Genomic DNA, 26897 nt, shown 5'->3' on the forward strand with positions numbered 1-26897 from the left:
AGCTGCGTTGGGAAGCTTAGACATATTTCTTTTGGACCATGTTATATGTAAAGTATGTTTACACTTTTGCTTTGATTAAGTTTTGGGGACAAAATGATTATTCTCAGTTATTTATGACATGAATTACATATCCCAAGTCTATGATTGTCCCCAGTACACATACATGTTTTTTTTAATTTAAGTCTCTCTTAAGCGACTTTTTTTTCTAGTAGTATAAAGTAGACATTCTTAACAAATAATATCGGTGAATTTTACAAATGTACAAAGGCCAAAATCAGCAACAGTAGAAGGATGAGACCAGTGTACAAGTCTTGATTCTTCTGAAAATGATGACTTTATGATTGCTTCATCACCTTCATTTCCAAAATCCACCGAAAAGTCCTCCAATAATTCTTCGTAGACCGGTCTGCACCTCCTTGTTCCTCAGGCTGTAGATCAGAGGATTTAACATTGGATTCATGATGCTGTACACCATGGCGACCAGGCTGTTATAGCCTGCTGTATAGCTGTCTGTGGGTGTCACGTACGTGAAAGTGAGCGTGGCAAAATACAGCATGACCACGGTGAGGTGAGAGCTACAGGTGGAAAAGGCCTTGCGCCTCCCTGCTATAGAGTGGAGTTTTGCCACAGTGGATACAATGCGAACGTAGGACACAAGAATCAGCAGGAAACAGCCCAGCCCTGTAATCCCACCCAGTATGAATATTAACATTTGGTTGAGGTGAATGTCGCTGCAGGATAACTCGAGCACTGCTGGGAAGTCACAGAAGAAATGGTTGATCTGGTAGGGACCGCAGAAATGCAGCACGGATACCCTGCTCGTGTGCAGAGCTGACTTCAAGAAGCCAAGGATCCAGGAAGCTACTGCCAACCTGTTGCAAAGCCCCCTGCTCATTATTATTGTATAGCGCAAGGGCTGGCAGATGGCCACATAGCGGTCATAAGCCATTGATGTGAGAAGGAAGCAGTCCGTGACCACAAATGATATGAAAAAATACATCTGAGTCAGGCATCCGCAGAAGGAGATAGACCTCCTGTCCCTCAGGAAGTTACAAAGCATGCTGGGAATGGTGACGGACACATACAGGATCTCCAAGATAGATAGATTGCCCAGGAAGAAGTACATGGGTGTATGCAGGTAGGCCTCAATGCTCACCACGATGGCTATGATGAGGTTACCCAACAGTGTAGCAGCATAACAGAGCAGAAACAAGGGGAAGAGCACCTTCTGTAGCTCCGGGAGGTCAGAAAGACCCAGTAGAATAAACTCAGTTACCGCAGTTTGATTTTCACCATGCATGTTGGATGCGACCTGCTCTGGAAAGGCGTGACAGGAAATTAGATAATGGTATAGTCAGGATTGGAAACATCTCCGGCACCTGGTTGAGAGAGTGACAAAAATTAAATTGCAGGCAGCTACGTTGGCTGAAGAGAGAGGAAAAGGCTAGAAGGAAGGTGGAGGAGGAAAAGATGAGGGTGGGAAGAGGCAGGAGGGAAGGAAACAGAGGGAGGAGGAAGTCCTTATGAAGTAGTTCAATGTAACACTGGGGAATAGAGTTTTCGATATTGTACAGACAAAATAAATTGCAAACCACAGATCTTTGGCAATAAAGCACTTAAAAAAAATGAGTGTCCTATATAATGTGCTGCTACCCCATAGCGACAGAGCATGTTAAGAACTGAGATTTGTCTTTTTATATGAGCCATCAGTTTTCTTTTGCATGTTTGGGCTTTCAGCGCACTTGGAAGTGACCTCTTCTGGGCCTGTCTGACCATGAGTCTTCATTCATAGCTTCCTGGTCATCTCCCCCCCCCCCCCCCCCCATTATATGACCTGCGTGCGCTGGACCATGTTCCGTGCGTATCTCCCGGCTTTGGCACGCGTAGCGCTTTTAAAATCCGCCAGATAGCTTTTGCAGGAAATGACATTGTCATGTGCCGCTATTCTAATATATTGTAAACCTCTTTGGGTGAATCGTGTGCTCAAAAAAAGCAGGTAACAAATCCAAATCAAATAAAAATAAAATACAGTGACAGCGCTTTACCAGAGGCCTTAGACTGACCTGGACCTCAGTATGTATGCACCCCGAGTCTGGTGTGCGTGGTCCATGTAAGTGCTAGTTTTCTGCAGCTCACTGGCCTCCAGACTGGTACAGACTGTCTCACAGATCTTTTCAATGTTTGGTCCACAATGACTCCACGGATCCTTTTTCTAATATGGAAGCAAGCGTTGTGAACAGGGACGGTAACTTTCAAACCGGCCACCATGCATCGGCCCGCGCCCAGGGATCCTTGTGCATGTTATAAAGTAGCCTGGCCACACGCACATGTGCGCATGGGTGCATTCATCCCGCTTCTGCCACATAAATCAGAGGATTTTAAAAGGGGCTCGTGCCCACACCATGCCCGGTTTACCAGTTTGTTCAGTTAACAGCGAGGTCCTCCTAGCCTACACTTCCCCCCAGATACCCCAGACTCTTTAAACCCTTTAGAAATGGCTTGATCCTTTTATTTTTTAACTGACACATACATCCTCCTTAGCAGAAGTAAGGTTGTGTGTGCCGGGGCGCGTAAATATTTATGCACACATCTCTTGGCCAGGCTCCAAAATGCCCACATTATAATGCAATTTAAAATAAATAATATGTATGGTGCAAAATTTAAGAAGTGTCAGAAATGTTTCTTATTACTTATCTACTGTTTTCACTAAAAATTCACAAAATTCAATTATAACATCATTTTTTAGGCTACCTTTTATATATTCCAGCCATATCATCATACATCTTCCAAAAAACACTGCAAAGGACCCATTATTACATCATGCATTCATACCAGACCTACACACATCTCAAAACCACTTCAATATACCCAACAATGCACAAAATGGCAAGTGAATGTTCTCTCTGCAAGTAGACTACCTGACTCCCTTCAGAACATAACTCTGCAGGGGACTTTGGCTAAATCACCAAGCCCCTGAAGAAGCTCAGTCAGCAAAACATGTTGAGCTAGTGGCACTTGCACAATGTATTGGCCATGAGAAGACATGAACCTGACTGTTGAAATTTCTCAATGTCTCCCTAAGTTTGAGAAATCTTCATATCAAGTATGATGGTGGAGTAACAATGGATTGAGATTTCTCTACATGATGGACGTGTTGGTTGTTCAACTGTTGACCCAATAAAAACTCTTCTATTACTCAGAAAACTTATTGCTTCAGAAAGAAGTCTTTAACTCTTTGGAAATCCAGAGTGCATGCAACAAAGAACTTTGAGGACAGCTGCTATTTAAGTAGAGTGAACTCTGAGAGGTGTTGAGATATTCAGTGGGACTTGTATTCAATTGATATTAGAAATGTTGCTAAAATTGAAAAGTCCATTGGAGAACAATTAATTGTCTTGAGAGTATTAACTGTTCGATCAATATAACCAATTGGCTATGGACGTGTTGGTATATTGAAGTGTTTTTGAGGTGTGTGTAGGTCTGGTATGAATGTATATATGATTGGCTTTGCAGTGTTTTTTTGTCAAATTGTGCTTTATATGGATTATGCTGGTATATATTACAGGTAGCCTAAACATTTATAATGGAATTTTGTAAATTTTTTGTGAAAACAGTAGATAAGCAGGTTTCGAAAGTACTAAAACATTTTTTTCTATCACTTCTTACATTTTATCCCATACATATTATTTATTTTAAATTGCATTATGATCACCATTACCCCTTGCACCATATCCTGCATTCCACTGAGAACCAGATCTGAAGTGGTTCCCCCCTCTCGCTGGTTCCAGGACATTCATGGCATTCAGAAATGTTACGCCCTGATGAGACATTTACCCAATCAATACTGGGGTAACTGAAATCTCCCATTATGACTGTGTCTAATCTCTTTTAGCATTTCACAGTCTGTTCCATCGTCCTAGTCAGGTGAATGGTAGAATAAACCCACTGCTCTTCTCTTTCCTGTCATGCATGGCTTTTCTAGCCATAGAGATTCTATATTGCAGTTTGTATTTGTGTTTATCCCCATACCAAGGCCCTGAGCACTGAACAATAAACACACACACAATTGAAAGTATCAAACAATGTAATTCCACAACTAAAATAGTTGCAAAGAAACATAATGAAGCTGCTGAAACTTTGGAATTTCATCAGTCCCTATAAGCCATACCTTAGCTAAAATGCTAAGCTGAGCAGGTACGTGTTCCGCATTGCCTTGGATGTTTTTGTGCAAGCCATCCTTAACATATATAGTGCCAGCATATCACCAAGTCAACCTGCCCTGCCATTTCACAGTGTCACATTGGTTATCCTCTTTCCAAAAGATCATTGAGTTGCCTTTTGTCTCTGTAATCTTCTTTGAGAACCATACACTCTAGCTCATCAGTCTTATTCCGTCTTGCAATCTTAGCTCAAATCTTATTTTTATTTCTAAACTTCAGAGGCTGATTTGAGTACTGGATACAAATTGGATTCCAGAGAGAGAGACCACCGTTTCTGATTCTTGCCCAAGGACTGTGTCCATGATAACTGAGCTCAGTTGGAAGGGGGATATTAAAATAAGGGGCAAGAAACCATAGGGTAATTATGAATTGAGGCTCATGGCAGTGTCTCTCAGTAGTCTGGTTCTAGCTGAGCTTGGAAACTCAAAAACAGAAAAAAATGTCCAACTGGAGGCCTTCACTGAGTTTCAGATCACGAGAAATATCCCCCTGTGCTGTGCTCGTTATCCGACATAACCTAGTAATAGATTAGATATCGGCAGACAAGGTCTATTTGGCCTCTCAGTTCCCCCTTCCTGCCCTCCCGAGTTAGGGATATCTTCCAGCTGACAGCTATACAAGCTTGATCACCCACACTGCTCTAACTCTTGATCGTCTTTCAGTCTTGCTCTCTTCCCACTTCCCATTCAGGTAAGGATATGATTGTTTGACACAATTTTGAGCAGATTTCTTTTTTTTTTTTTGGGAGGGGGGGTAAGATGGATTATAAAATGTACTTACTTAAATTGTAGATTGAATGTATTCATTGAACTCCTTTCTATACCACCTTCCTGCTCACCAGGATCTCTCAGGCTGTAAAAGCTTGATCACCTCCGCAGCTCTAGCTCTGGCCATGCTAAGGACATCTCTCGGCTGTCAGCTGCACAAGCTTGACTACCTGCGGGTAATCGCGCCTTCTCCTTTGAATGCTTAGCTGTGCACTCATCTACATAAACTGAGAACGACAGGTAAAGATGTGTAAGGGAAGCAACGAAGGCTGCTTGCTAAAAGAGAAACAAGTTAAAGGCACACAAAAGAGAATAATAAATGTGTAAAGATGCACGTTTTCGAGATGGCTGTGCTCCTTTTCATAGTCAATGGCTAGGCAAAGACTTTAAGGCAAAAAGAAAAGGTGTGAAGTGCAATTTTTGCTAGTAAAAAGAAAACAAATTGCTACACACTATCTTCTCTGTCATAAAATAAAATAAAAAATCCCCTTCTAGGCTGAGATTGCTTGGAAAAGAAATGCGTCTTTGATCACCAATGAACTTATATTTCATCCCATCAGCCGTATGCTGGCACCTGTATCATAACCCAAAGGAAATTGAAGTTGCAATAAATTAATGCCTTAGGGGGTAACACTATGCATAGAAGAAGTCATTAGAAGAAATCCAGGCATGGGTGGCAACAATGGGAATTAGCTCGTCTTTGCTATCCCAGTGTTAAGTAATTGTGACTTGATGTCCTCATGGCAGCTCGGCTGGAACTTCTGGGCTTCACTCACCCCGATTTCTGAAGCTTACAGTTTCTTCCCCAGCCTAGAGATATCTGGCAGCGTCGGCAAGTAAAAGCAATCACAACCTTGGAGGCTCTAGGCATGTCGGTAAAGCCTCAGATCCTCCTTTTATGTATTAGACTGGTCCCGGCCCACTCAGACTAGCATAATACATTCATTATGTCATCTCATACCCCTCTACTGCCAGTCATAGGCTGTGCCCAGCACCCCTCTCTGCCAGCACACTATTTACATACATGTGTGTGTGGCCCAGACCTGGAGAGGGACAGACTCATGAACCTTCAATAGTTGCACTGAGGATACTTTACTTGGGGGGAACTGAACTAGAAAACAATAAAAAATGTTCTATTTAGAGTTACCTTGTATTGTATAGAAAATGTTGTATCTAGGTGGAACCAGGGATCTTGCTTAGCAGAAAGGAAGTGTAGACTGACTAGTACTACAGGACACAAGCTACCAGTCTCTCTTCTTCCCAGAGAGAGTCAAGCAGTATAGCCAGGAGAAGTTAACCACTTTCTGCCTGGTTCAGAGGATGGCCACCTTCTGCTATTGGTTATCCAACACCCCTTCTCTTCTATGAGATGTTGCTGTGGTAGTCTCTTCAGGAAAGCCCACACCTGTTCAATGTTTGTTTTCTCTTAGTGCTCTTCTCCATTCCCCAGTCTCAAGTCTGAGTTGCCTTTTGATATCCTCCCAGGCTGAAGGCTCTGGTCTTTCTTGGACTTGCACAGCTTATGAAATTCTGCAAGGGAGTATGCCCTGGGTTGTTTGGCTAGCCCTTTGCAGTTCAGGGTCCTCTTGAGGCTCCACCCCTCAGCGGCACCTGGACTTCCGCAGTCTCATCTGGGTTTACATCGATAGTGATACTCTGTTGCTCTGTAGGTCGGCCTTGGTTCATACTCATAGCTTCAACTTGACCTATGTTGGTCATGATGCTCATGGGAACCATCTACTTTGAGCTCATTTGAGTCATGACACCCGATAGGGAAGAATTTGCGTCTCTAGCACTCAAATGCATCAGGTGTCCAGGAGACATGGCTGTGTGATCACAATAGGTGCTCAATACGAGCGTCCGTTTTTTTTTCCTGTCTCAGTTAATTCGCCCAATATACATGCACAATATACACACCTGGAAAATGTATAGTGTCCCCAGAATTTTTTTTTTTTTTTTTAAATCAGGTCGTTACTTTATTCCTTCAATCTTAAACACTGCAAGCAGTAGATCTAAGTATTGCAACAATACTTAGAAGGAGGAACCACACAGGATGGTATTTTTCATGAGCCTTTGACTCGCAGGATGACTTAACGCCAGCTCTGGGGCTGGAGTTTAATTTGCTACATTAAGTATGTGTTGGGTTCACTCTGTGATTTACTGCATCGGGATAATAGCTAATAGCCTCATCTACATAGAATTTACATGTAATGAGTGCTATTGGCTATGCAGTTGTTTGGGCATGTGTTTTGGACGTGCTAATCCCCTTATTGCATTGGGTGCTAGTCTAGCACATCCAAAATACGTGTTAACCTACGCACTTTATTGCATCTTCCCCTGAGTGGGAAGCCTTGTGTGACAAAATGCAAATAGGATGTGAGCATTGTCTCTTCCCCTTGTTCTATTTGTGCCGTAAAACCTGGTTGCAAAGTAAACAATACCATCCAGGAAGTATGATCTAAAACATTTGATTCGCGCACTTGTAAAGAGGAGAGGGACACTCAGTTAAATTAAATTCTGAATCCACTTGGCTTCCAAAAAATGTTGATATGTTCTTCTAATTTTGAAAGTCTAAATGCTAACAAAGAAAGGCAGAGATCAACAGGAGGGGGGCTATAGCTTCATTTTGTTGCTTACCGATTGGGTTGGTATAAATATGTACTGAACCTCTTGTTCTCATCATGATATAACATTGTCTTAGAATGTATTTCATATAAAGCCCATCATGATGAGGGCTCGGTATATGACGTATTGTGTTTTCTTAGGGTTTTTCTCTTGCTTACCATTTGTTTAATTTTTGGAATTATGTAGGATAATTTCTATTCTCCTGTTATTACTGTAAACTCCCCCCCCCCCCAATAAAGATATAATTGAAAAAAAAAAAAAAGAAATGCAGAGGCCTTGCCCCGCCCCCTGGACCACCCCTTTTCCTTGGCCCGGCTCTTGTGCACGTAACCAGGGTTACCCGCATGGCCGGGCCCCCTTTTAAAACGCGCGTGGCGCCCACAAGGCCTGGCCAAGCGCATAACCATTGCTTTTTACGCGTGCCGGCCATTTAAAATCGGGCTGTCAGTGTGCGTCATTGTATGGCCATAAGCAATTTTATGTGCATTTTTATGCAAACTGGGGATAGGCGTTCGGGGCAGGGAGCGGAATTCGCAGGTAACATTCGTGCCTTTTCGTTTAAAAATAAAATTATATGTGCCTAAGGAGCTCACTGTCATTGTGGGCAATATGAGGAAATCTCTTTTTGCAAGTTAGTTTGTGCACATTCCAGGCCAATCTCCCAGATATTTTCAAAGCAAACTTATGTGCGTGAGTCTACCCCCAAAGTTTCCAAGCAAAGTCTGCATACAAAAAGGATGCCCAGTTATACAATTATCCCCCTTAGTGATTCATTTCCAAAAGGGGTCAGGGCGTAAACCTGGAAGATGCACATGCATAAATATATAGCATTTTGCAAAACCCAGAAGTATGCAAGAAGTGAATATTAATCAACTTTGGAAGTTCATTGGCCAACCTGCACGCCTCCTTTTACACATTGTGAAATCAAACTCGCCCTTGTCTTTTGTCTGCAGTGTTACGGGGTGTGTGTGTGTGTGTGGGGTGTTTCTGGGTGGAGGATCTAGGACATGAATGGGGAGAGGTCTAGCTGAAATGGTGGGGACACTGGCCAGCTAGCGTTTCCAAGTGCGTGCCCAAGGAAGTGTGTTTATCGGCAGAGTTAGGCGCAGGCTTTGCGAAAGGCGTTTCTCTGTGCATAACCTGTGGCGATGAGGCACGCATGGTGCAATTATTTTGCACTGAAAATATGTGTGCGCGCTCTTGTCAAATATGTTGATGTGGCTCCTTGCGTTTCCATTTTTTTTTTTTTTTTTTTTACGCATTCTGAAACTTGTGCGCATCCCTTTCCAGGCAGCGATATGTGGTGCTTTAGAAATTGTGTGGCTTCTGCCACGCAGTTTCTAAACTGCAGCAATAGCGTTGCGCACACACACACACTCTCCTTATGCACGGACCCGCTGACTTACGCCCGCTGATACAAACGATCCTGGTAATGTGGAAAACAGCTTTTATTATTACAAAATGGACGAAGAAATAATCGCAAATCCATCTGTGAACCGGTTCATCAAGGCAATATTTTCACGTAGAAGACCTGACCTGGCCAGGTTTCCACATCAAATGCCTGCTTCTGGGAAAATTTTAAGCTGCAAAAATTGCCCCCCCCTCCCCCAATAAAAAAACCCATTAGGCTAAGATTCTCCAGTATTGTCAGTTCTTCAAATAAAGGTGACTTTGAAGCAGACAAGGTGTCCACAAGTGGAGCCGTACAATCCCATTGCTTCCAAAACTAAATCTCAGAGGTCACTTTATGACTTTCCTAAAAGGTCTGGTCCCCACATCACGTCGGCTGCATTAAGCCTCATTGTCTGTCAGGCACTTCCAGTTGTAGCAGCCTGCGTTCAGTCATTGAGAAGTGTCTGACGGGCAGCCCAAGGGAATGAGACTGGGGCGCAGTTCCAGGCGGAGAATTTGCCAAGAGAGGCTCAGTTGGCAGCACTGTCAGTCTACAAACACTGGGCTTGCTTTACTAAGGCTTTTCTCTTTTTGTCTATGGAAAAATGCTTAGTAAATGAAGACCAGAGTGTTTTTTTTTTACATAAAAAAATCCCATGAAGTAGGCATTTGTTGGCCATGTCAGGACTTTGTTTGTGAACTGGGTATACCAAGGAAAATATTAAAATAGATTATGTAGACTTTTTGTGCATTTTTAGCTTTTTATACTAATAAATGCTTTTCGTACAGCAGTAGCTTGTGTTTGTTCTATGTTTAACATCTGATGTATGTTCTCCACTTCATTTGACTGTGTTTTTCACTCATAGGCTCTCTATTGCTTGGCTTTTTCGCCATCACTCTTTCTTTTTGATATTACATGGTGGTTTGTGCCGCTTCCATTTCTTTTACAAAAACTAGAGACGAGATATTGATTTTGTGGCTGTGCTCTTGCATTGATCATCCAAACCTTGCCTTGAGGAACTGAGTCTTTTTGTACAACATCATTTTCCTGTGTATGAGTTTTTGCAGGGCTCCCTTCACCTCTTTGTTCCTCAAGCTGTAGATGATAGGGTTCAATGTTGGTGTCACAATGGCATAGAAGACCGGGACCAGGCTCTCCCAGCCTAGTGAGTGCTTTGAGATGGGGCGAAGGTACATAAAAAATGAAGTCCCAAAGAACAAGGACACAACAATGAGGTGGGAGGTGCAAGTGGAGAAGGTCTTATGCCTACTTGCTGAAGAACTAATCTTTAGGACAGCTGAAATGATATGAATGTATGAAATGAGGGTCAGTAGAAAGGAGCCCAGTCCATAGAAACCACTAAAAATAAAGAGCACCACCTCATTGGCATGAGTATCTGTGCATGCCAGTTTCAGCAGTGGAGGGATGTCGCAGAAGAACTGCTGGATCTGGTTGGAGGAACAAAAGGGAAGGTGGAATGTCATGCCAGTGTGGACAGCTGAGTTAAGGAACCCGCTTAACCAGGAACCAGCTACCAGACGTAGACAAACGGCCTTGTTCATGACAATCGGGTAGCACAAGGGATTGCACACAGCCACATAGCGATCATAAGCCATCACCGCAAGGAGAGTGCATTCAATGCTACCCAGAGAAATAAAGAAGTAGAGTTGGGTGGCACATGCTGGGAAGGAGATGGCATTAGTCTTTGCCAGGAAGTTTATTAGCATCTTGGGGACAGTGACGGATGTGTAACAGATCTCTAGGAAGGAGAGGCTGCTGAGGAAGAAGTACATGGGCATATCCAGCTGAGAATCGACCCTGGTTAGGGTGATAATCAGGACATTCCCGGTCAATGTTGAGATATAAAGGACAAGAAACATACAGAAGAGAGCCAGCTTCATCTCTGGAAGGTTTGAGAATCCCAGCAGAAGAAAGTCCTTCACAAGGGTCTGGTTTTCCATCTCTGTAATGGGATTTGTATGTTGTATCTGTAGAGGAAACAAAGCTAATTTTTGTGAAGGAAAGACTCTTTGAAAATGTGGATTTTGAAGACTGGAGTTACCTTCAGCACAATCACTCACTCCAATCCCAACGTCTCAAACACATCTAGTTGTCAGGTAGTAACCCTATCCTTAACCTGAATGTTTCTGATGAATATGCATTGTGGATATTCTGAACCTGACACCCCCCCCCCCCAAAAAAAACCCCAAAAAAAACATAGTAACACTAGATGACAGTATAAAAAAGACCATTGGGTCCCGTTATTCCTAAAATGTCCACAATGCAAGTATATATCCCAGTTGCCAGCTATAGAAAGGATATCATTCCTTATCCAAGTCCATTTTCTTTATAGATAAGCATACAATATCATTTAATTAACAGACACTTGCTCCCCCTACCCATTTTTCCATTAAGCTTTGCAATAATCTAAACAACTGCCAGAACTTGTGAGGCCGTTTTCTGTAAATGCGGCTTCTATGTTCCCAGTGGCACTAAATGACACGGCATGCACAGTTTTGCTCTAGTGCGTGCTATTTTGTTTTAGCGCACACTAAAACAAAAGACCACAACACAAAAGAAGAATGAAGGAAACCAAAATGTATTTATGCACCCCTTTATTTTCAGTCTTCATAGGCAGTCTATAAATAGAGTCTAGGCATGAAAAAATGGGATTAAAGAGCAAAATGAAATGACTTTTGTTTTTTTTATAACTGCCCACCCCAAGTTTCTAAGCCAATTCTCCACTTTGGGGTCGACTCCCCAGGCTGTTCAGTTTATTCATTAGCCTATGCGGGTTCATCCTGAACGCTTTGCTGAAATCCATTGTCGAGTCACCCATTGAAAGAGGCAACCAGACTTGTTTAACGCAGTCTCCCGCTGGCAAAAAAACCAAACCAAACCAAACCATGCTGCATTCTCGGTACTTCCCTTGTGGAGATTATCTTTGAAAATGCGGTATCTTGCGCAAATGCAGCTATGAACGTCCCCCACGTACGCAGTCGAAAGGTAGGCGTTGGAAAGTACAAGCAGAGATTTTGAAAATTCAGTCTCCGTGCTCTTCGTTCCGGTTAACAGCCAATGTTACCTATGTTGGTGGTGGTTGGGGACAATCATTGAAACAGATTTTTCACTCTGTCAGGGGTACGATGTACGGTTTTGTGAACCCGTCCTTAAAATGGATAATCCAGATGTTACTGCAGGACTGGAGACAGATGCACAATGTGTTTGTTTTCTCTCCTTACCCTGGACGATCATATAGAGAGAGAGAGATGTTAGGTAGATTGGACTTAATGGACCTTTCGGATGTCTTTTAACCCAACCAATTTTTTAAATCATTTTGAAAGCATTCACCACTGCCTTCAGCTGGACATGCAGACATGGACCACAGCAAAATCTGCCATTTCCCACAGAGGTTTCTTTTTTAGCCATTTTCAAATAAGAAAAAAAGAATCACGTGAGGACAAAGCCTGCACGTGCATGGATCTGGCGTGCTTTTCAACCTTGACCTCATTGAACAGATCTTCACCCTTCATGGCTTGAGCTCATTTTCTATAGGGAAGGTGACAGGACCATGAATCCCCTCCCTCCCGCCCACTAAACGTGACAATGATCAGACAACCAGATGGTGTCACTGCCTTAGCCCTTTCAGCCTGGGTTGTAAAGCTCTAACAAAAAGAAAGAGGGAAGTTTTACAGAGGCAATGTGAAATAGGGAATACAAAAGCTGATGGCGTACACTTTTCCCATGACCCGTTCGAGGAAAGCACACCCAATAAATTACATTGTGCATTAGTTCCTGCTGGAAGAATCTTGAAATCTTCCGAAATAAACCCCCCCAAAATAAATTCCCGATTTTTCCAAGAGGAAAACACAAACTTGTTTCTGCATAGTGAAAGCCCTGCTTCTGCGTGAATCCCTGCACTTACCCAGGCTGCTGCTAGATGTACGTGGAGCAGGGTGCGATGCCTCGCTGCTGGATTCGTAGCCACCAGTGGGAAGGAAGATGACAAAGACAGCCCTCCTCACCTCTCCAAATATTGGAACTTTTTCTGAAGTATGGTGGAGTGAAATAGCTCTTTTAACTCTGCAGGTAGCTTGGGGATGGTGTCAAGGGGCTGGGAGGAACAGCAAACTGTGTTCGGCTATTTGGGATTTAGACTCCCAAGGGTTTTGAAAACAGCAATAGAAAGTAGCACAGAATACTTGAATCTGACTCTATCCTATTGTTTATTATGATGCACCAACAAAGGAGCTTAATGTATTTAATCATTTTCTTAAGCTATTGAGTCTATCTGGCTCTCAAGGAATGTCAGAAGTATTGCATCCATAATGGACGGAAGACATCTCAGCAAGTAGATTTTTAGGAAGAAGTGTCAATTCAATTTTAAAAGTATAGAAGGCCAGTAAAGTTGTCATGGTGGTATATTGGATAGATATGTCATAGAATCTATCATAATATTAAAAAAATAGATTAACACAAATCCAAACCAATCATAAAACATAATATAAGTAACACGATCAACCACTTTGGGCTGAAATGCAGACTGTCAAGTTCTTTAGTAGGGGTTGTCAAATTGAAATTCTCAAGGATGGCAAATTGGTCTAATGTTCAGGCTATCCCTAATGAATATACAGTGGACCCTCGAGTTACAACCGGCTTGACATACGAACAACTTGGGTTACACCCAAAATTTTAGTTTTGAGTTACAACCTGAACGCTGGCCAAGGCCATGTGTATCCACTCGTGCGTGTGGTTTCTTCTAATTGGGCGTTTTTTCCTGTCAATCGCGTTTTTTTTGGGCTTAGTGGGTGGGACTTCTGCTCTGCTGTTGCAGTGATTGGCTGCTGCTGATGAGGCCTGTCCATCTCAGGCACACCCAGAGCTGCAAATGTTCACAGGAGCACATAGGCAGACCCAGCAAGGCATTGCAGCAAGCAACAGCATCACTGGTGACCAAGGAAGCTTCTGTGCAGCAGCAGAAAGGGAGTGCAGCACTCAGCTGGCTACAGCAAGGTATCAGGAGGGGAGGAATGAGTATGCTGGGAGGGAGAAATGAGTGTTTGGGGGGCCAGAGATGTGCTCTGACGGGGTGGGGAGGGGGGAATCCTCCCCCTCCTCCCTTCCTGCAAGCCAAAGATGCCAACTTGAATGGTGAGTACAGTATGAAATTGTTGTTTCTGGTAGGCTAGGCACATTTTATAACTTTTTGGTGAGTACACTAGGAAAATGATAGGTGTTTCTGGTAATTGCACACATTATACAACCCTTTGTTATTATGAAAATATTAGGTAAGGGGTGCTTTTGGGAGGTTTGGAACGCATTATGGGTATTTCCATTATTTCTGATGGAAAAAAGTCTTGAGTTACAACCAACTTGAGTTACAACCAGCCCTCTGGAACGAATTGAGTTCATAAGTCAAGTCAAGGGTCCACTGTACATGAGAGAATATTTGTTTACAGTTGACGTAGTTCATTTCAATATGTCTCATGCATATTCTTTAGGGATATTCTGAAAACTAGTTTATGATCCTCGAGGATTGAAGTTTGACAGGCCTCATCTTTAAGATAGGACCATGTCCATGCTTTGCAATGGTATAATTCATAGGTGTGGGTGTTATTATTATTGTAGCATAGTATATTGTAAACAAACCAACTTCGCTGAGCTAGCCACTGACCCATGTGAGTGCTTCAATGGAACTTGCTTGAGCAGATCTACCTTGGAAGACAGTGATAAGTAGATATTGTAGGGAAGACCCATCATATTAGTAGCTTTGATATGTAATATCTCTGGATGTCTAAGATTTTATGTAGAATAAAATGAATGATGGAATTAACTGGTATTCTTGTGTCTGTGGCTTGGTACTTGCACGATATCTTACTGCTTGATAGACTATAGCTGAAGTGTGATTGGTAGCTGCATGTGTCCAGATAGCTAAATATTGCTAAAGCAGGCCAACCATTTTATGAAGATTGACATCAGCACTAGCAAAACAATTAAACAAAAAGTAAATGTTAATCACTTGTTTACTCTTTCAAAAAGTACAAAGATTAGGGGACACAACACAATTCAGGTTTTTGAATTCATTGCTAGAGGATGTGGTGAAAGCTATTAGAATAACTACATTTAAAAGAGGTTTGGACAAGTTCCTGGAGGAAAAGTCCATTAACCATTATTAAGGGAGAGTTGCAGAAATCCACTGCTTATTCTTGGGATAAGCAATTTGGAATCTCTCTACCCCTTGGGATCCTGCCAGGAGCTTGTGATCTGGCTTGGCCACTATGGGAAACAGGATACTGGGTTTGATGGACCTTTGGTCTGACCCAGCATGGCAAGTCTTATATACTTATCCTGCCTTGCCTCCCAGCTCATTGCCTTGCCCAGCCTGGTCCTGTCCACCCCTTTCCTACTCACTCCTTGCCTTCTCTGACTCATTTCCTGTTGGTCACTTGGACCGCCTGCCTGGACACTGACCTTGCTTGACTGCCACTTGCCTTGACCCTCTGCCTCGATACCGACCTTGTCAGACCATTGCCTGCCCTGACTCTTGGCTGCATTCCATCACAGTGGACATTCTCCTAAGTCCTGCAGGCCTCAGAACCCAAAGGCTAAACCTGCGAGGGGTTGGAACAGGTGGAGCCCTTCTACTACTTCCGGCTCCGCAGACCCAGCTGATGCTCATGCTGCTTTATCAGGGTGCGCAGGCCCAGCCAATGCTGTTCCCCCTTTTGAGTCCTCTTTTCTTCCAGCCTGTATGGCCCAGCTAACACCGATGCTGCTGTTTAGTTATGATACCCAAGCCTGACTAAGACTGCTTTGCCTTCTGAGTCCTCCTTCTGGCTCCACAGCCCCCAGTTGATACTCCTTTGAGCCTCTCCAGCCTGGCCTCAGTTGCTTTGCCTCCAGTCCTTCGACATCAGCCCTGGAAGAGCACTAAGTGACCAACCCAAAACTTGTGGCCTTCTAGGCAGCTGCCTAGCTTGACTAGTACTTCCACTAGCCATGGAGCAACTTTAAGATGACAAGCTAAATCTCATGGCAAGGCAGCATGCCTTCAGCACCTGGTGCTTTTCTATGAATGGATAATATACACATACTCATTTACTCACACATGCTCTCATACACACCCACATGCTCTCTCTCCCATATACACATATGCTCTCTCTCACACACACACACTTTCTGTCACACACACATGCTTTCTGATACATATACTCTCTCTTACACACATACATGCTCTTTCTTGTACACACATGCTCATTTTCACATGTACTCTTTCACACACACACACACTGAGCTCTCTCTCATACCCATATTCTGTCTCACATATACATACACATATGCTCTGTCATATACTATCTCTCTCACACACACATGCACTTATTCTAAAACATATGCTCTCTCTCACATAAACAAACTCTCACATGCTCTGCCTCACAAACACATGCTCGCTCTCTCTATATTCTCTCTCACATGCTCTACTTCACACATACACACACATGCTTGCTCTCTCACTCTCTCTTGCTCTCTCCCCAGAACATATGGGCTTGCACATCATTGGGATGCATCTTCTCTTTTCCATGTGTGGGATGGACACTGCTTCTACTATTGGCCTCATGGGCTTGGCCAATGCTATGCACATCCGAGACCTGTTCTTTCTTCTAGCTTCCTGGAACCCATGCTGATGCCTCCTGCTTCTTCTGGCCAGAGTGATTGGGCCTTCTTCTTCTTCCTGTCCATATGGACCCAAGTGACTCACTTCCTCTTTTGGCCCCTGCAGATGGGAAGAAGAAGGTCCAATCACCATGGTCCTGGCACCAGGAAGAGTCTGGAATGTTGCTGCCTAAAAACTATATCTAAATAGGGAAAGTAGAAGCATTTGGTGGCTGGTCTCAAACCTCAGGCACTCTAAAAGGTCTCCTAGCCTGCCTAATGCTTTCACCAGCCATGCAAAAGAATGTTTAATGAACTCACATAGCTATACAGTTTTCAAATGGCATTAAGAAATACATCGTTTTCCTGGTAGTGTTCATGAGGTTGGTCATCCAAATCTCGCATTGTGAAACTGAATGATTTTATAAAAAGTCATTTTCCTGTGTATGAGTTTTTGCAGGGCTGCCTTCACCTCTTTGTTCCTCAAGCTGTAGATGATCGGATTTAGAATTGGTGTTACAATGGCATAGAAAACAGGGACCAGGCTCTCCCAGGCTAGTGAGTGCTTTGAGGTGGATTGTAGGTACATAAAGAATGAGGTCCCAAAGAACAAGGACACAACAATAAGGTGGGAGGTGCAAGTGGAGAATGTCTTACGCCTACTTGCTGAAGTGTGAATCTTCAAGACGGTTAATATAATTTTAATGTATGAAATTAGGGTCAGTAGGAAAGAGCCCAATCCATATGCACCGCCAACAATAAAGAGCACCACATTGTTGGTGCGAGTATCTGTGCATGCCAGTTTCAGCAGTGGAGGGATGTCGCAGAAGAACTGCTGGATCTGGTTGGAGGAGCAAAATGGAAGGTGGAATGTCATGCTAGTGTGGACGGCTGAGTTAAGGAACCCGCTTAACCAGGAACCAGCTACCAGACGTAGACAAACGGCCTTGTTCATGACAATTGGGTAGCACAAGGGATTGCACACAGCCACATAGCGATCATAAGCCATCACCGCAAGGAGAGTGCATTCAATGCTACCCAGAGAAATAAAGAAGTAGAGTTGGGTGGCACATGCCGGGAAGGAGATGGCATTAGTCTTTGCCAGGAAGTTTATCAGCATCTTGGGGACAGTGACGGATGTGTAACAGATCTCTAGGAAGGAGAGGCAGCTGAGGAAGAAGTACATAGGCATGTCCAGCTGAGAATCGACCCTGGTTAGGGTGATAATCAGGACATTCCCGGTCAATGTTGAGATATAAAGGACAAGAAACATACAGAAGAGAGCCAGCTGCATCTCTGGAAGGTTTGAGAATCCCAGCAGAAGAAAATCCTTCACAAAGGTCTGATTTTCCATCTCTGTAAGGGGTTGATTGTTTTCTGTAGAAAATCGATTTATAAAAAACATTATTTTTGTTGATATACAGGTTGTTTCTGTAGAGGAAACAAAGAATGACATTTTTTGTGATGGGAAGACTATGAAAACGAGAAGAAGGGAATCAATGACCGTCCTCGAAAAAAAAAACCAAACAAAAAAACTGGTTTAGTTATCAGGATAATGAAAGTATGCAATTTGCCTGGGTTCTTAGGGCTGCCACCAGACCCCGATCCATTTTTGCTTTTGTAATTGTTCCATCTGCTTTTCCTAGAAAACGTGGAACTCCAGGTTCAGAGTTGTAATGGTCAAAAGCAGAACTAGATCGGCTTGTAAGGGTTGTCCTGAGGTGGGTGACAACCCTGTTCTTAAACCAAGTGTATTTAATGAATATTCATTGTGGATATCCTGAGGAGGAAAAAAAAGCAGACCTGATTATGGTTCCCAGGCATCAGTGTTGTCAATGTTAGAACTGTTCTCCAAGCATTGTGCATTCTTATTTAAAAAAATATAAAGGAAGTAGAAATTATGCGGCAAAATAACTATGGGACTTTAGAAAGACCTGCTGGTGTTCCCTCTCTTTATTTATTAAAAAATACTTGTATTCTGCAGCTTCCAAATTTAAAATTTGTCCAGGGTGGATCACATAAGTACATGTATAAAACATAAGTATCAACCATATATTACATAAACATTACATAAAAGTAGCACATATGCGTTAGTACCATAAGCAAATTGCTGGGCAGACTAGATGGACGAGTTGGTCTTTTTCTGCCATCATTACTATGTTAAAAGGCTGTGTTTTTACCTCCTTCTTGAAGTCTTTCGCATCCTGCATTCCTCTCACCTCAACTGGCACGTTATTCCACTGTGCTGGAGCGACAAATGAAAAAGCTCTGGATCGAGTTCGAGATAACCTACCCTCTTCCACCGATGGAGCCTGAACGCAACTTCCTACTTGGGGTATAACACGACAGCATGTTCTTCAAAGTCACTGTCAACCCCCGTACACAGCACCTTATGTACCATAACCATCAGACGAAACCTTGCCCGAAACGTTACTGGTAACCAGTGCAGATGCTGGAGCGCGGATGCTACGTGCTCAAGTTTAGGCAAACCCAACCAATCTGTGCTCTGCAATAACTGCAGTGATCTCAGCACGTTGTCTGGCAGCCCCACCAGCAACCTTGCACAAAAAAATCCGCACAATGTTTTTTCTTCATGTGAATGTTGTATGAAGATAGCACTTGATGTGTCATAAATGTTTAAACAATTGTATTTGGAGTGTTGTAAGGCAAATTTGAAACTTTGCCCATTTCATGTGAAGGATGATTGAGGAATGAGTGTGATACATGTATGGTATGAGCGCAGTAATTGAGGGGTAAAGCATGTCTGGGTAATTTTAATGGATTGGATATAATGAATATCGGAAATTTAGGGCAGGGTCCCTGTACGTAGCAAACACATTTGTAAAACTTGGAGGTACTACATTGTTGAAAATAAAAGATAAGATTGGCATGAATAATTGCCGTGGGCCCTCTGATTTACTGAGTTTTCAGAGGACATGTGGGTCACCTTCTGTTTACCACATAAGGTGACCCGAGAGCTAGCCAGCTAGTCACTTTGGAAAATGCGTCCCTAGGCGAATAAGAAAGGACATGAAGCAAACCATGCGGATGATCGGATCACAAACATGGGAGTGACCGTGCCCCCCCCCCCCTTCCCAACGGACAGACAGACTGACTGAATCAGCGCCCAGCTTGGAGAGCACTAAAGAAGGGGAGGCAGGGGGTTTTCATGGATGCAGCGAGAGAGCCGCCGTTTTTCGGGGCCAAGTTTTGAAACCCTGTGGGCAGCTGCAAAGTCCATGGATTTTGCACCAGGGACTCAAAGGGGTAGCATGCATGCATTTTTCCTTTTCCCAAGGAAAGAAATACCCGAGGATGTTTTCACTTCCTCTTTTTTTTTTGCCTGTGGATACATTCTTCCAGCAAAAACAGTGCATGCAGTGTTGAAAATGCCAAACTACGCCCATTGTTGCCTCCTCCTGTCTGACCTTGCCCTGGGAATGCCTTGAAGAAAAGGCAGGTAGAAAGTACATGCACTGCAGATTACAACAAACATAAGTTTTACCTGCGCACGGGGAGTGGGTGTTCTCTTTTAAATTGCCCTTTTACCCTTGTAAGCAGCCATCAACATGGGTAAATCACTTGGAGAAAATTGCTCTGGTTTGGCTTAACACGTGCAAAAAGGAATGCCCCCAATAGATTCCTAGGTGCACAAAATTTGTCACCGGGAGAAAATGAAAAATCACACCAAAAAAAAACCAACAGAAAATTCCCATTTTTCCACCAGGAAAATTTGCATCCATTTCTCCTAATAGAAATGACTACTTCTGCATGGCTGACCTGCCCCCGAATGCAGTTCAGGTCTCTCCGGAAAAAGCCCTTCACTTACCCCCTGCCGTCGCTAGATAAGCAGAGAACACGGCGCAAGGTCTCGCTGCCCCAGGAGGGAGGGAAGATGACAAAGAAAACTCCAGCCCTTTCTTGCCACCCAAAAACCATTTTCTGAAGCTTTGTTGGCGTGAGCTCAGTTCTTTTAGCTCTGCAGGCAGCTTGAGGAATCACCACGGGGCTGGGAGGAATGGCTAAATCCTGTTTCGAGGGCCTTGGGGACACAGGCTCTGAAGAATCGGGCAGACAGTGACTGCACAGAATGCTTTGATTTGTGTCTTTTGGCGTTGGCAATGGAAGGGATGGAGTGGAAAAAACTCAGCTTTTTCAGGCTGCTATCAAATGCTCACCACTCCAATACTAAAAATACACTTCCTATAGACTTGGGTTTGTCTTGAGATTGTAATGTTCCATGGAGCAAGGACAGCTCTTATGCATATCTGTACAGCACTGTGTATGAGTAGTAGGGTTTTGAAATGATAAATAGCACATTAGTAGTAGGCGTCAACAGAAGAGTCTACTGTATTTCAACATTTTCTCTTGCTGTTGAGTTTATCTGGTTCAAACGGGCCAGTTAACTACTTAAAAAGCCCTGGGCAAACCTCTGTGGATGGACCCCATTTTTTTTTTTATATTGCCTGCCACCCTTCCATGTCTCCCCAGCCCTAGTACTCTTGTCCTTCCCTCCCACCTCTGTGAATCCGAGGCAGCCAGACCACTTCTTCCACAGCAGCTGACGGAAGGGCAGTCCACATGCTCCTAGAACTTCCAGTCTATGAAAATCAACCCAAACATACCTCTCTCCCTTTTTCTGGCCTAGCCATGCTGCAAGCACACCTATGCCAGCTTCTGCTCATATGGGCATGAGGCATCTTCTTTCTTTTGGCTTGTACAGACAGGTGGAAGCATGGTGTTAAGGGTCTTGTACTATGAGCAGAGCCGGCGCAAGGCCATTGGAGACCCTAGCTCGGTGGTTCCCAAACCTGTACTGGAGAACCTCCAGTGAGGCAGGCTTTCAAGATACGCACAGCAAAAGTGCATGAGGTCAAATGATGTGCATTGCCTCAATTGCTTGCAAATTTATCTCATGCATATTCATTACAAATATGATGAAAACCCGGCTGGCCGGGGACCACTGCACTAGGTGAACCTTCAGCCTTTCAGCCCTACCCCCATTTAATCTTTCAGGCCCACGGCACCCCCCCTGGTGCGTGCGGGTCACGACTCACGTGTGCAAGGGGGGTGATTTGAAAAAAATACGCACGGAACGTGATTGGCCCATTCCTACTTCCCTCCCAGGCTGCTCCAATTAAGGAGCGGATTGGGAGGGAACTTCCCTATCCCCCTACCTACTCTTCCTCCCTTTTCCCCTCTCTTCTGTGACCCCTAACCTATCCTATCTACCCTCATTTTTTTTTTTTTTAAATTTTGGAACTTACTTGCTCCCAGGAGCAGCAGTAAGTTCGGCACGCCGGCTGGTTGCCGGCGCGCGCTTCCCCAGAACAGGGCCTACTGGCGCTGTCCCAGCCAACCCCCCACCCCTGGCCTGCCCTTTTTTTTAAAGGCCCAGCGCTTCTGCATGTACCGGTAGAAAAAAGCGCATGGCTGGGCCGTTTCTAAAATGCGCTCGGCGCACGCATGGCCCAACCACGCGCATAGCTCCCGGTATTTGCGCGTGCCGGGCTTTAAAAGTGTGCCCGTATATTTTTAAATATTAGACGTTGCTTTGAATATGTATGTACAAAATACAGATACGTTTCAGAAAGCCTGATGAATGTGTCATCTGCGACTTTTGAGGGTAGACTGCAAAAAAAGAAAATCCAGAAATGGCTTCTGGTTGGTTCTGCCTGGCTGGGCTAAACTAGGATGTTTTTCCCTTACTATTCATCATAAACAAAATACTTACATTCTGTTATCCTTTACTTAGTGACACAAGCTCCTTCCAATTACCTGATGTTTTGGAGAGAAACAGAAAACCCTGCAAAACTTGTCACTCAGGACCCATATAGAATAAATGTCATACCAAAACAGCACTAACTTCCCAGACGCCAAACAGCAACAACTCTGTATGAAAGGCCCCATTGAGAATAATCTAGCAGGCCCTAAAGCACCAATTCACCTCTTCTACTGGGCCTGGCACTTACAGAGTGTATTTCTGATGTCATAGTGAGGGATCACCTGGGATCCAGAGATTACATTGGATTCTGTGGTTCGGTGGTGGTTTATTCAAAGGTGAGAACCCTGAACTTCAGGGAAATGAAAATATCTTTTACATATTCATAAAAGATCTAGAAAAGGCTTTGCATGGCTGAGCTCCCAGATGTTTTAACACTGTTTTAAAAGTTTATTGCCCTTCCCGTACTCTTTTCAGGGAGTTTGAGATATCTCCCTCAGTTAAACAGATCAAATTAGCTGAATCGAGAGAACGGTTGGTTTTCATGGCTGGGCCCCAATTTTGCAATGCATTGCCCAGTGTTCTAAAGGCTGAGACATCTATTTTAAGATTCAGGAAGCTGCGGAAGGCTTTTTTTTTTTTATTGGCACAGGTTTCTAATGATGCATATGAGCTCTGCATCTTATCTGTAATATTTTATCATAGCCTGAATACCTGTCAAGATAGGCATTTGTCATGTTTTACTGAATGTTTCTTTATGATGATTATTGGTGAATGTTGGTGCTTTTATGTGTTTTATATTATTATTTGTTTGTTTTGTTTATATGTGTTTATTTTGTTATCCACCTAGAATTGGTGATAGAGCAGGCTAAAAATCTTTTCTATAAATAAGTAAAGTTAATTAATACAGGCAATTGAGAGAGCTCATTCATTGGTTGAACATTTCCCAATGGTAGAAAAGAGAAAACCAGGGACACCTTAAAGTATTTTATTTCTTCTGCAAGGACCTGCACTCCCAAAACTTCCAATAGGTTATAAATTTGGGACTATGAACACTCCTGTTCCTAGTGAATGTTTTAATACAGAATTGTAATAATTAAAATGCATTCAGAGGAAGAAGATGAAGGCATCCTCAGGTTCTGTGTATGTTTGATTTTTTCCTTAAATTCTTTATTTGTAAAATGTCAACAAGAAAATCAACAGAAGCAATTTGCTGCTGTTGTTGACCTTAGAGATTGAAAACCATCGGCCATTGTTTTGGCGTGACATTTCTTTTCTGGAGTGCTTTTGTCAGAGCTGCTTTCACCTCCTTGTTTCTCAGGCAGTAGATGACCGGATTGAGCAGGGGTGTCAAACCACTGTACAGCATGGAGGAGAGTCTCACCAGATCAAAGGAATCACCAGGGCCGGGCCCAATGTAGTTGAAGTTTGCAGTCACATAGAACACGGTGACGACAATGAGGTGGGAGGAGCAGGTGGAGAAGGCTTTGCGCCTCCCCTCGGCAGAGCGGATTTTCAAGATAGTAGAGATGATGCGGATATAGGAGATCACCACAAAGACAAAGGGGCTCATGCCCAGGAACACACTGACGACATACAACAGAGTTTTACTGGTGTAGGTGTTGGTACAAGCCAACCTCAAGAGCGGGGGCACATCACAGAAATAATGATTGATCTTGCGGTCCATGCAGAAAGGCAAGTTGGAAGTCATAAGGGTGTGCAGCACTGAGTTCAGGAACCCGCCGAGCCAAGAGCCAGCGGCGAGTTGCCAACATGCCCGCTGATTCATAACTGTTGGGTATCTCAGCGGGTTGCATATGGCGATGTAACGGTCATAGGCCATGATGGCCAAGAGGAGGCATTCGGCTCCACCTAAGGACACAAAGAAATACAGTTGCACGAGGCATTGATGGAAGGAAATCACAGTGTTTCTCGACACACTATTGGCCAGCATGCTGGGGAGAGTGGTGGAAGAGTAGCAGATGTCTAGAAGGGATAAGTTGCTGAGGAAGAAATACATGGGCTTGTGGAGATGAGGATTGCTTCTTATGACAGTAAATATGGCAAGATTTCCAGCCAGAATCAACACATAAAGAAGAAGAAAGAGAAAGGACAGTGCAATCTGTCTGTCGGGAAATCCAAGCAGAGTGAAATCTTTCACAGCAGCTGTATAGTTGTCTGGTTCCATTTATTGAGCATCTTTGATCTGAAATGATAAAGCAATTAATGATAATAGTATCAACTATGTTATTTTGTATTAATATTTCACTTTTCATCTTTAGCTCCCACAAATAGTAGGATGGGCTCACGTGGACTGACACAGCTTCTAGGCCCAAGCAATGGATACTATTCAGACTTTTTGCAAATGGGGTGATTGCATTGGCCCATACTATCTCTTATCCTGATCCACGTAACATTCTATCTAGTAAGAAGAAGGGGTCCTTAATCTGCACCTCACCCCAGTGAACGTTCATCCTCAAAAGACATCACTGCTTTCTCCTAGCCGCTACCTTTAATACACTTAAAGGTGAATTTTTAAAAGCCCGGCGCGCCTAAACTGGGAGATATATGTGCACAAGCTGAGCGGATTTTCAAAGCTGCCCATGTACACGCATACTTACCGCTATGCACGCAAATGAAAAGTTCCAAAAACGGGGCAGGGCACAGGCGTGTCTGGGCGAGGTATGGGTGTTCCTGGATTTCACCTTGAAATTTGCGCATAAATACTTGCGCGCGTCAGGGTCCCCCGCCACGAAACTTTACTTCTGCTCTGGATGGCATGTAAGTAGTAAAACAAAAAGATATATTTATTTATTTAGAGTTGTTCTATACCGGCATTCGTGATTAAAAATCACATCATGCCGGTTTACATATAACAAGGGGGTGTGAACACAGAAACGGAACATTAACAAGTGCAAAGAGTTCATAAAGTTACATTACAACAAGGTTAATATAACTGGGGAGAGAATTAGAGTAAGAATTAGAGTAAGATAACCGAGCAGTTAGGATTAACTATTTACATTATATAGGCAGAGCGGAGGGCTGTAAAGGGAGGCTATTAAAATAGGGGGGATTGGAAGTTCTATCCCTTACCTGGGCAAACTGGGAACGGCTTCGGCGCGCATGTCTATTAAAATCCTCCCACTTACGCGGTAGAAGTGGCATTTATAGTTTATTGATTTTTCTATACCGCCACGTTGGCGTTAGCCTTCCCAGCGGCTTACAGTTAAAATAACAGTGAAATACAATAAATGCATCCAATAAAAGATAACAGCGAAAATTTTTAAAAGCACAATAATAGAGTTTTTAGCTGTTAAAAGATAGAAATTAAAATTGTTAAAATAAAGCTATTCCTCGAGGTATTATTCAGAGCTAAAAATTAAGACGAGTTAATAAATGAAAAGACGTAAATATTAGATGACAAGACATTACATAGAATGGGCTCTGCCTGTAGCTAAAATCTGTAAGCACTCATTTAAACCTGTGTCTGGCCACAAGCACACACCCACTTAAAATTGGGCGCTCCTGTTTAAAGGTTTTGCATGACACAAATATACAGTGTGTTATAACCTTTATCCATTTATTTATTTATTTCACATCTTTATATTCCGCAAGCTTCCAAGAACAATTCCGCCCAGTGAGGATCACAAAGTTAAAATCATAAAATAACACAGAGTAGGAGGGATATAAACAGTTGAAATTATGCTTCGGGTAGACGCGCACTTAAATAATGCAATGGGTCTTGTTCATTCAAAAAAATATTATGTTGCTTGATTTGTTTCTTATTTCCAGTTTAGTATTCTTTATTAATAATGTATCGTCTTTTTCTGTTTTCGAGATCTTCTTGATGTGATTATAGTTTCAAATGAATATCAAAAAGAAAACAAAGGAAAAGACACAAGAGCCTGGTCTTCAGATGAACTTCAGATCCTAGGATAGTAACTTTCCAGCTAGGGTGCGGGCACTCTTTGGCTCATGGGTGTCGGCACGGCCATTTTGTAACTTGCACGCACATTTATAAAATAGCCAGCACATGTGCACCCAGTTTTAAGTGGGCGTGCGCCTAGGCATGCCTTTCAAAATTCCCTTTTCCTTTTCGGTGGAAAATTCACCTAAAATTAAAAATCCTAAAACTTAGGCAGCTAAATGTTGCCTCGATTTGAGCCCCTAAGTTAGTGCCTAGGGCTGAAAATCAATGCCAAGCTCCTCACTTTGTTTCTCTGCCCTAACATCGCCCCCATAGTCACCCGCTTTTTAGGACCCTAAACTTAGGCATCCAGTAAAACTAGGAGCCGAAATTAGGGACTCAACCCTAGTAAATTTTCAATTTAGGAGCCTCTGAAAATGGACCTCTTTGGGACTTTATAGACACATTGGTTTCCTCACTCATTACCAGACATAGTCCTATTGTAGCTGTAAGCAGTTTCTCTTCCTCAGTTTTCAGCCTACCTCCCCCCACATCTTGTTTGTTCTGTTTTATAAACAAACACCATCGTACCGCCATCGTAATGCAGCTTGTA

At 43.2% G+C, this 26897-nt stretch overlaps 4 protein-coding genes across 4 annotated transcripts; all 4 read right to left on the reverse strand.

Annotated features, from left to right (window-relative positions):
- Positions 1-355: 355 nt before the first annotated feature.
- Positions 356-1359, reverse strand: LOC115080320 (olfactory receptor 1G1-like). Its single transcript, XM_029584470.1, has one exon. It carries the CDS (start codon positions 1298-1300, stop codon positions 356-358), a length of 945 nt encoding a protein of 314 aa, XP_029440330.1. The 5' UTR covers positions 1301-1359.
- An 8641-nt stretch (positions 1360-10000) lies between these two features.
- LOC115080321 (olfactory receptor 1020-like) lies at positions 10001-16809 on the reverse strand. The gene is made up of 2 exons (XM_029584471.1): positions 16762-16809; positions 10001-10993 (listed from the first exon to the last, which is right to left on the reverse strand). Exons 1-2 carry the CDS (start codon positions 16807-16809, stop codon positions 10001-10003), a joined length of 1041 nt encoding a protein of 346 aa, XP_029440331.1.
- Positions 16810-17043: 234 nt separating this feature from the next.
- LOC115080322 (olfactory receptor 1020-like) lies at positions 17044-18009 on the reverse strand. Its single transcript, XM_029584472.1, has one exon. The coding sequence runs from the start codon at positions 18007-18009 to the stop codon at positions 17044-17046; it is 966 nt and encodes a 321-aa protein (XP_029440332.1).
- Positions 18010-23605: 5596 nt separating this feature from the next.
- Positions 23606-24565, reverse strand: LOC115080323 (olfactory receptor 5V1-like). Its single transcript, XM_029584473.1, has one exon. It carries the CDS (start codon positions 24563-24565, stop codon positions 23606-23608), a length of 960 nt encoding a protein of 319 aa, XP_029440333.1.
- Between the last annotated feature and the right edge of the window lie 2332 nt (positions 24566-26897).

Source organism: Rhinatrema bivittatum, chromosome 19 (assembly GCF_901001135.1).
Source record: "Rhinatrema bivittatum chromosome 19, aRhiBiv1.1, whole genome shotgun sequence".
NCBI classification, from domain to species: Eukaryota; Metazoa; Chordata; class Amphibia; order Gymnophiona; family Rhinatrematidae; genus Rhinatrema; species Rhinatrema bivittatum.

Bases quoted from the DNA above. Each gene is read 5' to 3' on its own strand.
- LOC115080321 (XM_029584471.1), bottom strand. From the start codon at position 16,809: ATGGTGATTGGACCTTCTTCTTCCCATCTGCAGGGGCCAAAAGAGGAA. The intron at 10,994-16,761 runs GTGAGTCACTTG...TTTCCTCTACAG, and splicing joins TGCAGGGGCCAAAAGAGGAA to ATACAACATACAAATCCCAT.
- LOC115080323 (XM_029584473.1), bottom strand. From the start codon at position 24,565: ATGGAACCAGACAACTATACAGCTGCTGTGAAAGATTTCACTCTGCTT.
- LOC115080320 (XM_029584470.1), bottom strand. From the start codon at position 1,300: ATGCATGGTGAAAATCAAACTGCGGTAACTGAGTTTATTCTACTGGGT.
- LOC115080322 (XM_029584472.1), bottom strand. From the start codon at position 18,009: ATGGAAAATCAGACCTTTGTGAAGGATTTTCTTCTGCTGGGATTCTCA.